Source organism: Serinus canaria, chromosome 7 (genome assembly GCF_022539315.1).
Source record: "Serinus canaria isolate serCan28SL12 chromosome 7, serCan2020, whole genome shotgun sequence".
NCBI classification, from domain to species: domain Eukaryota; kingdom Metazoa; phylum Chordata; class Aves; order Passeriformes; family Fringillidae; genus Serinus; species Serinus canaria.
Genome location: NC_066321.1, coordinates 15739565 through 15753834, shown reverse-complemented (window position 1 = coordinate 15753834; position 14270 = coordinate 15739565). Strand labels below are relative to the sequence as shown.

At 58.2% G+C, this 14270-nt stretch overlaps 3 protein-coding genes across 4 annotated transcripts; 1 reads left to right on the top strand and 2 right to left on the bottom strand.

The window, feature by feature from the left end:
* Nucleotides 1-5043: 5043 nt before the first annotated feature.
* Nucleotides 5044-7296, bottom strand: LOC127059827 (translation initiation factor IF-2-like). Its single transcript, XM_050977018.1, has 3 exons — nucleotides 7276-7296; nucleotides 5593-6127; nucleotides 5044-5509 (listed from the first exon to the last, which is right to left on the bottom strand). The coding sequence occupies exons 1-3, from the start codon at nucleotides 7294-7296 to the stop codon at nucleotides 5391-5393; spliced, it is 675 nt and encodes a 224-aa protein (XP_050832975.1). The 3' UTR covers nucleotides 5044-5390.
* On the top strand, nucleotides 6025-10649 carry LOC103814676 (gap junction gamma-1 protein-like). 2 transcript variants are annotated; one of them, XM_009088289.4, is made up of 3 exons: nucleotides 6025-6109; nucleotides 8341-9536; nucleotides 9664-10649. In XM_009088289.4, exons 2-3 carry the CDS (start codon nucleotides 8366-8368, stop codon nucleotides 9669-9671), a joined length of 1179 nt encoding a protein of 392 aa, XP_009086537.1. In that variant the 5' UTR covers nucleotides 6025-6109; nucleotides 8341-8365; the 3' UTR covers nucleotides 9672-10649. The 2 variants fall into 2 exon arrangements, with proteins under 2 accessions (XP_009086537.1, XP_018766995.1); XM_018911450.3 differs by lacking the exon at nucleotides 6025-6109 and adding an exon at nucleotides 6116-6166.
* A 1057-nt stretch (nucleotides 10650-11706) lies between these two features.
* INHA (inhibin subunit alpha) lies at nucleotides 11707-13601 on the bottom strand. The gene is made up of 2 exons (XM_009087920.4): nucleotides 13343-13601; nucleotides 11707-12440 (listed from the first exon to the last, which is right to left on the bottom strand). The coding sequence occupies exons 1-2, from the start codon at nucleotides 13599-13601 to the stop codon at nucleotides 11707-11709; spliced, it is 993 nt and encodes a 330-aa protein (XP_009086168.2).
* Between the last annotated feature and the right edge of the window lie 669 nt (nucleotides 13602-14270).

The window sequence follows — 14270 nt, the reverse complement described above, 5'->3', positions numbered from 1 at the left end:
GCCTCAGAGGCTTGCCTGTCTGCGGAGCTGTTGGTGTGGCTGTGGAGGTGGGAGTGCCTGCCTTTTGGTCCTTCCCCAAACAGAGCTTTACCTTGTCTCAACTTCTCCTACAGAGTTAAATGCGGCTCAAAAACTGCTGCTGACTGGTCAGGGCTTTGCTTATGTCATAGTCTCTGCTCTTGCCCCATGAAGAGCAAAGACAGAACTGTGTGTGATGTTTTCATGCAGTTGAAGCTCCCTGTGGGGGTGGGCAGAAATGGACCTGTTACATTAGGTGCTGATAGGTGGGATCTGATACCCTAAGTAGGGACCTTTACTGATGGTAGCTTTTCCCAGAACAGCATCTCTGTTTTCCTATGAATGTTCAGTCCGCAGCTTCAGGGCAAGCTTTCTGACTGTTCAGTCCTTAGTGACAAACCTGCATTTTATGTCAATGTGATCTTGTTTTTTATAAAGATGTGCATTTGACATTCAGTGACCTGATGCCTGTTTTCTTCGGATATTGAATATGGCAGCTATTCACAGTAGTCTCTATGACATTTAAACTTTTTACATGCCCAAAGTTGGTGTCAGTGGCTTCAGTTTCTGTTATCAAGAAAACAGCAGGGACTTGGCTCCTCTGCTTCCATGAAAAGATGCAATAAAGTTTCCCTTTTCTTCAAACCCATCTATGCCATTCTTATAGCCTTAGGAGAGCAGGAAGTTCAGTTTCCATCCTGGGTCTGAAGGCCACTCTTTCTTGGGGTCACTGTACTATTGGACGTTCTTCTGTCACTTCCAGAGGCAGTTGAGTTGCTGAAGGCCCACAGTGGCCAATATTTTTATCTAGCCATCTACAGACTTGATAAGATCTGTACTGTCTGGAGGCAGATGTCACAATTCATCCCACTTTCCCCCCTCTTCCTCAATCGGCATATGGCTGCTGCTCTCTGGTCCTTTAGGGATCTCAGATCTTAAGTGGGAGTGAGCTCAGTCCCCAGCTTTGTCTGGGGGAATGACTCTGTGAGAGCTGAGCCAGTAAACACCAGTAGGGTTTTATGTGTTCATCTTGCCATTTAAGGAGCTTGTGCAAGTTCTGCCTTCACCTTCTATAGCTGCGTTTTTCACAAAGGGCAAGAGTCAAATTTGGAGTTACTGGACCAGCTCATTGATGTCTCTTCTGCTCAAGCTGATGCCCTGAGAAAACTCATCCCTGGAACTTGTTTTTCTGGTCCTAGCCAAGCTGCACCTTTGCTACTCCAGTATCTGGGTATGTGTTGAGGGGCCTGACAAAATGTGGCTTGACAGAACCAAAGGTTTTGGTTGTGTGCCAGTCCACAGCTCTTCTCAAGCTCTTCCTGGTTTTTATTTCACAGGTGACTACTCATTTACTTCTCTTCTTTGCCATGTCTGTGGTGGTCTGTGCTCCCAGCTCAGCACCAGCCTTTTGGTCCCATTAACAGCACCCTGCTTTTCTGCATTCCTTTGGCTGCTGTACTGACAGGAAAGCTCACATGCACTGCTGCAACCTGTCTCCTGTCTCTTCATGAAACACTTGCTTTGTTTTTGCTTAGCATTTTCTCCTGGTTAGTACAGATTAACCCCTTTTTGGTTACTCCATGATCACAAATGCTTTGCTGTATGGCCTCCTGCACCTGGTGCAGTGATTACATTAACTGGTCTCCTTGCATCAGCTGTGTGTGTGCAAGAGCTCCCCTAACACATTCCACCATCCAGCACTGCAGGCATCCCACTGATGGCTGTGTGGGAACTGGGGCTGTCTAGGACAGCTGGAGTTTGCGGAAAGGTGGAATATATGTTGAACCAGATGCAGATATCTTCTGCCTGTCTCAGTTTTGATTATGCCATCCCCCAGCTGTGCTCTTAAACGATCTGGATTTTGCTCCTTCTCCTTTGCTGGGTGCACTGGGCTCCAGCACTCAGCTACTAGCACAGAGCAAGGCTGTACAGAACCTCTGTTTCCCAGCCTGCGCTTGCCAGTAGCAGTCTCTTGTCAAGGTGTATGTAGCTGAAAGGATTCCCAGGCTGGGGTGGCCATAGGGTTCTAGAGACAGGCTGCAGGCAGCCGTGGGCTCAGGCAGGCCATTGCCTTGAGCCTGAAGCTACCACCACAGTTCCACGGGCGCATACCAGCCCTGCTTCACTCTGCTGTTATCAATGAAAATGATGCCTTCAGTCATGGGTTTGGCTATTTCAGTGCTTCTTGCTGCCCTCTCTGCCCTCTGAAGCAGTACTGCCTTGAGCATACATAGCTTGTGGGTTAACTGTCAGCCCCCTTGCACTATGCTGAACTAGCAAAGCCTGGTGACTGGAGTGACTGGTCATTTACTTCTAGCAGAATATCCCTGCTGGCCTCATCTCCAGGGTTGAGATGTAGCAGCAAAGGGCACATGTTCCTCATGGGTCATGGACCTGTCTGGGCAGCTTCATCTCTCCAAGGTGCAGTGATCCTTACCCAGCACACAGAGCAGTGTCTGGGGTCTGTGTAAGGCCCTTCTCTGTGGGCTGCCCTACAGTTTGGCAGGCAGGGGAAGAGCGGCCAACACAGGCTGGGCTCAAGTGCTGTGCGTGGTCCTGACAGAATTCACCAGAAGCACCCAGGAACTGTGAAGGACGCTGTAGCATGAGAGAGGAAAGCAGGGGCTGTGCCCCAACTGTGCTGCATAATCAAGTGGGGGATAAAAGGGAAGGAAACTATTTTAAAGCCATTTCAGCCTTTGCTCAGCCTCTGATGGAGGGCATGGTCATTGCCCTTTGTGCTGCTGCAATGGAGTGTGCCTCTGCCCGTTATCAGATAAGGGTATTAAGCTAGTTGTGGAGCTGTCCTGTATTAGGACAAACAATCCCTAACAGAATTGTCTGCTCCCTGTCCCAGTGCCAGACACCTGCAGTGCTACCTACCTCCAGTGCTGCCTGCCCAGCCCTGCTTGTAGAGGGTGGAGCTGGCTTCCTGAGCCCGCTGCCAAGCACCAGCCAGGCATTGTCCATGTCACCCACAGCAAACACACCCAGGGCGCCCAGCCCCACCATCTGCCCTACTGCCACTGTCCCCAAAAGCAGAGGCAGTCACAGCAGGACCCAGCCCATCCTGCTGTATTGATCAGAACAAAAACTGAGGCTGCTATCAAGAGCCAGACTGGGCCCTGCACCCTGTGTCTGGTGGCCAAGGCAGGGGCTGGCACTGGCACCTCAGAGGGTGCCTCTCTTGCAGCACTGTGCCTGAACAGGGAGGAAGGAGTGCTTGCACAAGCTCTTGTCAATGTCCATCCTGAGCTGCAGCACTTGTCCAAGAAGTGGATGTTCTTCTTATCCCTCTGCTTACACTCCCTCTCAGACACTATCTCCTCTTTTGCCAGCTCCCTTTGCTCTTGCTGGGCTGTGCAGCTGCCCTTCCGTGGCTCTGCCCCACAGACTCAGTGGTTTGGGGCTGATCCTGGTTTTTGCGGTTGGTGACAATGCCCCTGTTTCCTCTGCAAAGCCGGTCTTTGACCAGACCCCACAAGACTGCTGGTCTGTACATCCTTCCTGCCCACTATGCTCTGTCAGCCTCAGCCGATGTGGAAAGGGATGAGGGTGGGCAACACCCTTTGTCCCCTGTCTTCCTTTCCCGGATGACGTGGGTTTTCCCTCTGCCCCAAGCTGAAAGAATGATGTCTGCAGGCATTTGGATTATGCAAGCTTAAGAAAAGGGTAGAGTGCAGGAGCACCCAGGGCAACATCACAGGGGAAGCTGGAGGGCTCTGACGCCAATGGTCGGATGCTGACAAGCACAGTAATGGCTGTCTGTGGGCTGTGTGACACTTGCCCCAGGCCTGGCCTTCCAAGGCCATCCCCACCCTGCAGCCCAGGCATGGGCTGAGCTGTGCTGTGCAAAAATGCTGCAGCAGTGGTGCCTGACCCCAGCGCAACAAGCACCTTCTTCTGGGCACAAGGGTTTCATTTTGCAGTGCCTTGGAGGTAACACACCAGGTTTAACGTGAGGCTGGTGAAATAGGGGCTTGTTCTTAACGTGCTGAGCACCAGAGTCAAGGGGTCACATATGTCCCTTACCCCTGGCAAACTGCTCGGCTGCCTGGGGTTGAAGCCAGGCTGGAGGCAAGCTTTCCAGGCTGGAAACACTAGAAAACAAGTGGTTACTGTGGGGAAAGCCACAAGTCACTTCAACTGCCAGACGAGAGCAAGAGGTTGAACGTGTGCTGCTTGACCTCCCCAGCATGCTGGAATGCTGTCCTCATGCTGGCAGCCCACTGCCCTGTTCCCACCTCTCCATGCTGCACTGCAGGTGTCACTTCCCTGCAGCTCTGGGTTTCATTTCTGGAGCTGAAAACTTCCCTACATCCTTTCAAAAAAAAAAAAAAAAAGCTTGAGTTTCCATGCTCAGCTTGCTGTCTCCCTGCATCCACCTCTTCTTGTTTCTCCTGGCCTGGGGTGGAGATTGTGACCAGAGTGTCTCTGCTGAATCTGGAACAAACTTTTCCCTTACAGAAATGTTAATGCCACAGTTGCATGAGAATGGGATTCAATGGAAACTACTTCTTCCTGTCCTAGTCAAATTCCTCTCCATTTGCTGCAGCTCTACCTCCATAGAACTTAATGCGTTACCTGGGACTGACCCACCCATGAGCTGGGGAGAAGGAAGGAGTGAGCAAGAGCCCAAAGCAGGGCCCTTTTCCCCAACCTGTTGTGCACACACCTGCATCTCTGTCAGGATACAGAACACTGCTCTGGGGGGTTTCCAGTTGCCTTCCCATGTAAGAGCAATAAGCCTGTGTCCAGGCTCTGTGGGTGCTGATGCAATGCCCTGGTGGCTTTGCTGATTTAGGGAAGCAGCAGGGCTGGTGCAGAATAACCAAGACCCCACACTGGATGTGATGGCCACACTCCCCATAACTCTCCTTGCCCCAGCCTCCTGGCCTTAGCCCTGCCCCAGCCAGCCCCAGTGCTGCAACAGAGCAGCAGTTCATAGAAAACCTTCAACAAAATGAGCAGGTGTTTCAGTAAGGAGAAGCAGTGCTCCATGAGCTTATGCAGACACCAGCTTTGGCATGATTATTCAGGTTGTGCAAGACTGCTCAGTATCCCTTCTCGTCCCCCCACAACGGACCCAGAACATCAAGGGTGTGGTTGGCCCAGTGACAGCCCCAACAAAATTCCCACAGAGCCAATTTTAGCAGTGCAGAAACTGAGTGGCCAGGGTCCCTTGGTGAAAGGACAGGGCGTGTCTCCAGGGTTGTGACTCAAAGCCACTGCTGCCATTATGCTGGCCTTGGCGGTGCAGTAGGTGACTCTAAGGGCACATCTTGAGGTGCTTCATGCTCAGCTCGGTCCTGCTGCAGGAATTTGGCCTGGGACACGAGAAACAGCACGGGCTTCAAAAGGCTTCAGGCACATTACCACCACACAGGCACGTCTTGTTCTGCGTTCCCACCATGTGTGTGGCCACCTCTCCTCTGTGCCACCAGATCTCTCCTTTCTTCCATCTTCGCTCTCCACTGGGCGGGGAAGAACGCTGTAAGGAACAGGAGCTTATTGAGCAGAAGACTCTTAGGCCGGAGCGGGGGCTCCCTCCTCTAACCCTGCGGCCGGACTCACCCTGAAAAGCCCGCCGGCTGAGCCGGACCCGCGGTTCGGAGCGTCCCCCTACGGCGGGCAGGGAGCCTCCGCTTCCCTCCGCGGGAGGGAGGGAGCGGCCTCCCGGGAGCCAAGGGCTGCGTGGGGGCGCGGAGACAGAGCCGGTCAGAGGGGGCTGACGGAACTGCTGGGGCGGGAGTCGCTTCTGGGAGAGTTTTGGCCGGTGCCGGCCCCTGCCCGTAGTCCAGCGCGGCCTCCCGAGCCGCGGGCGGGGAGGACCGAGGGCGGCACCGCCCGACGGGCGCAGGACGCGCGGAGCGGGGCGGGCCGGGGCCGCCGCTCCGGCCGCGTGGCGCGGGCGCTGCCCGGAGCGGAGCGGGACCCACGGGGCGGAGATGCGAGCGGGGCGGTCGGTGCGCACCGGCGGGCGGGAGCGGGGCGGGGCGGCCCCGGGCCCCTTTGTTCGGCGGGAGGCGGCGGAGCGCCGCCCCACCGCTTTGTCCGCCCTGCCGGCGGGAGCCGCTCCTCCCGGTGTGCCGTGAGTGGGGCCGGGGTGCTGCGGGAGGAAGCGGGGCGGTGGGGCAGGGCCAGGCAGGTGGGCAGGGGAGGGTAGCCCGGGCGGCGGGAGCCCTAAGCCTGGGCTGGGGCCGCGGGCGGGTGGGATCGCGGGCTGGGGGTCTCGGACAGGCGGGGGCAGCTGGGCTGGAGGCCCTCTGGGCGCTGGAGTCGGTGGGACCGGGGACCTTGAGAAGGCTGGGCTTGAGGGCTCGTCCCCAGGGTGGCAGGGGTCAGTGGGTCAGCGTCCCCGGGTGGGCAGGGGCCGGTGAGCCCCAGGGGAGGATGCCTGCTGCTGTGCCTCTGGGGAGGGGAAACTCGGGGTCTCAGACAGGGCAGAGGGGACTGGGAGCCCCATGCGGGGGCACTGGGGTGGGTAGGACTGAGGGGTAGGCGTAGGGCCCAGCTAAGGTATGTGGTGCTAGTCCTGACTCCCAGCGTGGCCGGGAGGCCCTGGATGGCTGTGCTGCTTTGAAAACCGGCCTCTGGACACCTGCCTTGGCTAGGAGACAGGCTGCAGGTAGCTCTGCCCTGGCTGCGCCCACTACTGCTGCCATCCCACGTGGCCAGCCATTCCCATGCCACACTTCCATAGCCACTACAGCAATGCCACCCTATGTTTTTGCTTTCCTTGGCCTTGGTACCTGTCATGGTTTGACGTATCTTGGGTTTTAGTTCCTGGAACTGTCCTCCTGCCTCGTCCTCTGACCTTGTTCTTCACCCTGGTGCCGGGGTGGTGTGCTGCTAGAGGCTAGGGTAAAGGTAGACACAAAGCACCCATCTTCCAGGGAGGTGGTGGGGGAAAGGGGCTCACACCTGGGACACAGAGCAACAGTGAAACCTTGCAGGGTATATGACCACAGGAGGATGGTGGCCCTGATGGGCTGAATTTGGGTCCCTGGTGCCACCAGCATGTGCCACCTCCTGCAGCAAGAGCATGTCCCCAGCATAGATGCTTGTGCTGGAGAGACTCTTCTGCTTAGGTGAGGTTGGTCAGGAGGCTGGCTGAGCTTAGTATAAAAGATCCTCTTGTTCTGGACAATAGTGGAATCAGTGCAGCATCAATCATCATCTGTAGGGACATGCCCTGGCCAGAGGTGATGGGATGGGGCTGGCAGGGGCTGCTGGGGGTTCTGTGCAGACACAAACCTTCTGCTCACCCTGGGCCATCCCTGCCACCTGCTGCCCTGGCTTGCATCATCTCATGCACAAGCTGCTGAAATTAGGGGTGGCAGTGGATGGTGTGGGTGTCTTGTGTCTTCTTTGGCAAGGAGATGTGACATGATCCTTGTAATTTCCTCCCCAATCTCTCGAGTCAGCTGTTTTGCCAGGGTTTGTGCAATTCCTTGGCTACCCCACACTGCCCCTTGCTATCACTGTCCTGTTCCCTGTTCCACCCTCCCCATCAGCCCTTTCCATCAAGCTGCAGGGTGCTGTGAGCACTGGCCACTGCAAGCTTTGGGGGCTGGGATCCTGCAGGAGAGAGGGCACAGCACTGAGGTTTGGTGGGAGAGTGATGCTGCATCTCTACTGGCCCTCGGAGGAGAGCTCTGTGGAGTGAAGAGGACCTGGCTGGTTAGCACATGGGGGGAGATGCTGCTCTGGGGACCTGCCCCCTTCAGCCAGGGCTCAGGGCTGGCAGCTGCAGTGGGCCAGTGGAGCTGTCATGTGTTGCCTTCCTCCAGTGGCCTGTGGACCCCCGTGGGAGGGGGGGGGTCCACAGGCCACTGTGCTTTCACAGGGTGTGACGCTGATTAGGGACCTGTTCAGTGCCAGGTGGTAAATGGGTGCTGTGTCACTAGGGAGAAGGAAGTGGTTCTGCTCCTGTTTGTCCCCTCACAGTCCCCAGCTGGTGCTGCCCTACGCTGGCATGTTTGCTCTGGTTGTGACTGTGCTCACTCTTCCCCTAGATGTGTCCCTGCAGGCAACCAGGATGTCCCAGCCTTTCCCCATCCCTCCACCCACCTGGCTGGTGGCAGGGTGGGAGCAGGATGCAGACAGCAGCACAGGGAGGCGGTGCTGAGCAGGGAATAAAGTTCTGGGGAGGCAGGTTCCTGAGCAGGGCTGTGTTTATGGATCTGTGGGTAAGGAAAGGGACACGGGTGCTGAAAGAGGGAGCAGGACAGAGCTCGGCTAGCAGCTGGAAGACTTGAGGGTCCTGGTGAGATGCATGCAGAATTACTCAGTGCCTCTTTGCCTGCCCCTTCCTTGCAGGATTTGAGTCAACTGCCTGGTCAGGATGAGCTGGAGTTTCCTGACGCGGCTCCTGGAGGAGATCAACAACCACTCGACCTTCGTGGGCAAGATCTGGCTGACCGTCCTCATTGTCTTCCGCATCGTGCTGACGGCCGTGGGGGGAGAGTCCATCTACTACGACGAGCAGAGCAAGTTTGTCTGCAACACGCAGCAGCCGGGCTGTGAGAACGTCTGCTACGACGCCTTCGCGCCCCTGTCCCACGTTCGCTTCTGGATCTTCCAGATCATCATGGTGGCGACGCCGTCGGTGCTCTACCTGGGCTTTGCCATGCACCGCATCGCTCGCATGCCCGAGTCCTCGCGGCGCCGGCCGCTGGCAGCCCGGCAGGCGCGCATGCCCGTGGTGCGCCGGGGAGCCGGGCGAGACTATGAGGAGGCAGAAGATGACAATGAAGAAGACCCCATGATCTTTGAGGAGATCGAGGTGGAGAAGGAGAAGAGCACAGAGGACGGAGAGAAGCACGATGGCCGGCGCCGGATCAAGCAGGATGGGCTGATGCGTGCCTATGTGCTACACTTGCTGTGCCGCTCTGTGCTGGAGATGGTTTTCCTCTTCGGGCAGTACTTGCTGTACCGCTTTGAGGTGAGCCCCTCCTACGTGTGCAGCCGCAGCCCCTGCCCACACACTGTCGACTGCTTTGTCTCCCGCCCCACTGAGAAGACCATCTTCCTCCTCATCATGTACGCCGTCAGCGGGCTCTGCCTCTTCCTCAACCTCTGCGAGCTCTTGCATCTTGGTGTGGGACGTATCCGTGATGCCCTGAGCCAAGCCAATGGCCCCCCACTCCCAACTGGCAACAGTCCTGCACCACAGTACCCCAAGAAAGCCCCCAGTGCCCCCCCGACCTACCACTCCCTGAAGAAGGAGCTGCCACAGGCCCCGCTGACCAACAGCAAGCTGGACTACCGGGAGAGTCTGGCCCAGGGGCGCTTCGCCCTGGCTGGAGCTCCCCCAGTGCACGAGCTGGACCGGCTGCGTGAGCACCTGCGTCTGGCCCAGGAGCACCTGGAGGTGGCCTTCCACCTGCAGCCCCCGCCACGGCCCCCCAGCCCTGCCCGCAGCAGCAGTCCCGAGGCCAACGGCATCGCCGCCGAGCAGAACCGCCTCAACCTCGCCCATGAGAAGGGGACCGCCACCTGCGACAGGACCACAGGTGAGCCGGGACGGGGGATGGATCCTGCCTGCTGGGTGGAGGCATGGGGGGCTGCCCCGAGGCTCCCCTGGAGAGAGGATGCCATTCCCCCTGGGGTGGCTGCTAACCTGCTTTTTGCTCCCCACAGGGCTGTGAGTGTCGCCAGGGACGACAGCGGTGTCTGCCGGAGTGGCTGCCACCGCCACCGTGGGATAGGCGTCCTGCCAGGAGCACAGGGCAAAGGATGCCACACGCCTGCCCAGCAGGGCAGTCTGGGAAGCCTGTCCTGGTGGGCAGCAGAGGGGTCAGGGGCCATGGGGTTCATTCCTTAATTTTCAGAAAGGGAATATCTTATTTTTGTACGTTTTTATAAACTCATCAGCATGTGCACCCTGGCATTTTTATACTCCATCCCAATCTCCACTCTGGGCCTGTGCCCCCCCCCCCCCCAAGTCTCCTGTTTCACCCACTTTTCCTCCTCCCACACCCGTTTTCCCCAGCATGTTGTCTTCACACCTCCCTCTGCCCCCCATGCCCTCTGTCACCCGTGGCAGCACTGTCTGCTGCTGTGTATGTGCCAGTGATTTTGGTACTGCCCCCTGAGGTATGGGGGACTTAGGGAGGCAGGCTGGGGGTCTGGCTGGCTGGGCTAAGCTGTGGGACAGAGTGCTGGGCTGGCATTACTTTTGGAGGGGGTGGGAGGGGTCCTGGTGGCACTGCACTGCCAGAAAGTGACTTTGTAGCCCGGGGGGCTGTGCTGCGCGGCATCCTGGCATGGGGCTGTGAGTTGCATGGCTGGCCTGCTTGGAAATGTCTGTGCAGAGGTCAGGGGCTGTCGTTCCCACTGCCTCCGCCCTGTCCTGGCAGGCTGCCTTTGGACCAAAACTTGTCTCCTCCCACTCTGGCTGCAGGGCTGGGACCCCCTGCACGGAGCCAGACCCTGGCCTCACAGTGTGGGGACGTGGTGCCCCGAGCTGGGCTCGGCCGGGAGCCAGTGGAGCATTCCTCATCATCTCAGCCTGGGTCACATGGGGACTTTTGTAGCGTTGTTTTTTACTCGGAAATGATTGTCACTCTGTTTTTCTTTTTTTTTAATATCTATATTAGTAAAGGCTGAAGACATTTTGTACTGAACTGCTGCATCCGCTCATTTGGGAGGAAGAGGTGGGAAGGGAATCCTGTGCGTCTGGGCTGGTGCTGCCGTGTATGCCTTGGGACCTCCCTGCTGCCCAGGGTGACTCAGTTGTTCCTGCCGTGAGGAGGCGGCTGCGGCCGCGGCCAGGGCAGCCGTCATCATCCTGCTGGAGAGGAATTGCACTGGCCACGTTCCTATTTGGCCCTATTACTGTCAAGGGGCCAGGAGAGGGGCTTTCCTCTGCCTCACCACCCTCATTTCTCCCCCGCCCTCCGCTGCCCCCGTTCCTGCACAACCTCTTGCCCAGAGCAGAAGGGATGTTGCTCTGCTCTGCGCACCCCTGCCTGGGGCAGGATCAAACCCAGCCACACCGTGCCCATTTTGGCCAGCATACTTCAGTCCCCTCTCTGGTACCCCAAATCAGAGCTGGATGCCTCTCACAGTATTTGCCCATCCCTTCATTTCTACATCTAGATAGAAGCTGGCGTTTCCAAGCTGCTTTAGTAAAAGGAACAGGTTTATTTCACTCATCCCATTAAGCTTTCCAACAAGCTGCTGCTGGGAGAGGGCTCACTTGTGGTGCCATGTGTGCTACCACCCCTGCCACTAGTGTGAGGTTCATGGGCTCCCCCGACACATCCTGATCCTGCTGCAGCAGCCTGGCCCTGCCTGGAGCACAGGGGAAGCTGTTGAAGTCTGAAGCAGGAGGATGACACCAATCTTTGTGGGGGTAGGGCGCAGAACTGCAGGAGGGAAGCAGGTGGGGAGAGGTGAGGGCTAATCCAGTTGCAGACAGCAGCCTGGCTTTGGCAGGGCAGTGATGCCTTTGCCATAGGCTGTGCCTATCTATGTCCTGCCACGCCCTGATTTGCTCTGAGCTGGGACTGGCCCTAGGACAAGTCTGGCAGTGTGATAGTACCTGGGCCAGCCCAAAAATCTGGCTTGTGCAAGGGAGGGTGGTACAGCCAAACTGCCCCATCCCAGTGGCTGGGGTTCCACTGGGAAAGCAACTCCTCCTGGGTGGGATCACGGTCCGGGGCTGGGCTGCAGGATGCCCTAGACACAGGTGCAGTCCTCGGCCAGGATGTTGGGCACCGTCTCGTACTTGAAGGAGTAGCCGCCGTCGGAGGTGGTGCGGACGCGCAGGGAGCGCATGGTGCCTGGCAGGGCAGCGCAGCAGAGCTGCACGCCCAGCCGGTGGCTCAGCCCGTGGCCTGCGGCGCAGCTCCCGTGGCAGTAGTGGAAAACAAAGCTGCTGGGATGCACGATCCACTTGTCCCAGCCCAGCTCCTCAAAGGTGATGTTGAGGGAAGCCCGGCGGCAGTTGGTGTGGGCAGCTAGCTCCTCGGATGGATGCTGCAGCAGGCTCAGGGCGGCTGGGGACCAGGGCATGGCAGAGCGACGAGCCCTCTCACTGCCCTTGGCCCGGGTGGTGGCCACCAGGAAGGGCATCTTGTCCCCCTCGGCCAGGCAGGGGCAGCCGGGGCAGCGCACCAGGAGCACAAAGAGCGGCTGCCAGAGCTGGGGCAGCAGCCCCGGGGCCAAGTGAAACACAGTCCAGTGCTCGGGTGTTTGCTCCACCATGGCTGTCACCGGCACCCGGCCCTGAGGTGACAGGGTCAGCACGTCAGGGGTGGAGTGGTTGGGGGCAGCCGAGGGGCCCGTGTAAAACCAGAGCTGGGCAGAAGTCACCACACGGCTTAGGGTGTGTGCCGAGGGCTGGAAGAGGTAGGTGAAAATCCCTTCTTCCTCCAGCAGCTTGTCTGGCTGTGTGGGCTCACAGGGAACATCTGTGGGGGGAAAAGATGATCAGGGTGTGCACCCAAACCTGGGGAGAATCCCCAATGCCAGGTGGCAAGTGGGATGTTGCAGAGGTTCCTGGAGTGCTGGCAGGGCACCTGGCTGCTGGCATAGGATGTGGCAGGGTGCAGGGCAGCTGATGTGCTGTGCAGCAACTTCTGTGCTGTGCCCCACACCTGATCTCTGCTATGCCCTAGGCTGGTCCATTACTGTCACCCGTGTCCCCCAGTATCCTGCCCCTACCTGGTTATCTTGCCCCTTTCTCCCAGAGTCCATATCATGCCCTGTCCCCCAGCATTCAGCCCCCATAGCATTCAGCCCCGTAGCTGGTCATCCTGTCTCCTTCTCCTATCCTCTGCATCCTGACCATCTTCCCAGCATCCTGGCCCATCTCCCAGTCCTGTTCCGGAGTTGGTCATCCTGCCCCCTTTCCCCCAGCATGTATATCCTATCCCCATCCCCCAGCATTCTGCCCCATCTGCTGTTATAGTTGGTCATCCCGCCCCATGCTTCAGCATCCTGCTCGGTCCCTCAGTATCCCAACCCACCTTCCAGTATCCTGCCCATTCCTTAGCATCCCACCCTTTTCCACCCAGCTCCTCAGCCCTTCCCATGTCTCTGCATTCTGCCTGGCCCGCTGTTTCCCAGCCTCTCAGCACCCTCTTGTGCTCCCTGTCCCTCTGCTGTCTGTCCTGAACTGTTCTGCTTGTACTTGCCTGCCATACCTTTCCATCTCCTGCCTCTCCACCAAATCTCCTTCATCCCCATGTTCCAGCCTGGCATACTTTCTTCCCTTTCTCCCACAGACCACCACATCAGCCTCTCCATCCTTCAGCATCTGCATTGCTCCTACCCCCCACCCTCTTTCATCCTTTCATCAGTATGTTCTCACCTGTGGCAGGGAATAAGATCACCTGGGAGGTGTCCTCCAGTTCCTCTGGCTCCACTTCTGTGTTTTCAAGGACGTCTCTCCGGTGCACCCTCCTTGCTTCCATCTGTGGCACTTCTTGGAGCAGGGGGGGACTCAGGTGTTCCAGCACCCGAGCCCGCACCTTGGCCAGGATGAGCTGGCGGTCGGCGCCCACCGCGGTGCAGCTGGCCAGGGCGGCGGTGGGCAGCATGGCAGGCAGCAGGTGCAGCAGCAGCAGCATGACCGTGGGGCACACAGCAGGCTGCTGCCTCGGGGGGCTCTGCCGCGGGCTTCTGCCTGCCTGCCCAGCCCGTCTGCCCGCGGCGCTCCCCCCGGGGCAGGGTGGCATTGAGATCTATCTGACACTGACGCAAACGTCTGCTCGCCGTGAATATTATCTCTGAGCTGTGAAAGCGCTGAGACGTCTGGAATGCGAGGACTGCAAGGACAGTGTGGTCTGGGGGGGGCCGGCGCCCGGGCAGGGGGGTGTGTGTGGGGGATGCTGCTGGCAGCAGTGGGTACGTGGGGCTGGGGAGGCCGGGCTCTGGGCACGGTGGTGCCAGGAACCTAAGCTGGCAGGGATGGAGGGGGGGTATCTTGGGTGAGGTTTGCCGCTGCTGCTGCTGGGTGCCCCCCACGGCAGAGGAGTTGAAGGTCTAGGGCTTCTGGAGAGCTAGTGAGAAGTGACAGCAGTTGTGCACAGCAGGGAAATCTGGGCAAGGACCCGGTGGGGATCAGAGGCCTGTGAGGATCTGGCATGAGGGAGGCACTTTGCAGGTGGCAGTCCCCAGGGCAGCCAAAATGTGAGGATGGGGCCTTGGAAAGGGCAAGCTGAGGGGCAGGGTGGTTGTGGCATCTCCATGACAGTCTGGTGATTGGCAAGGTCCTGGGGACATGAAGCAGGAGGGAT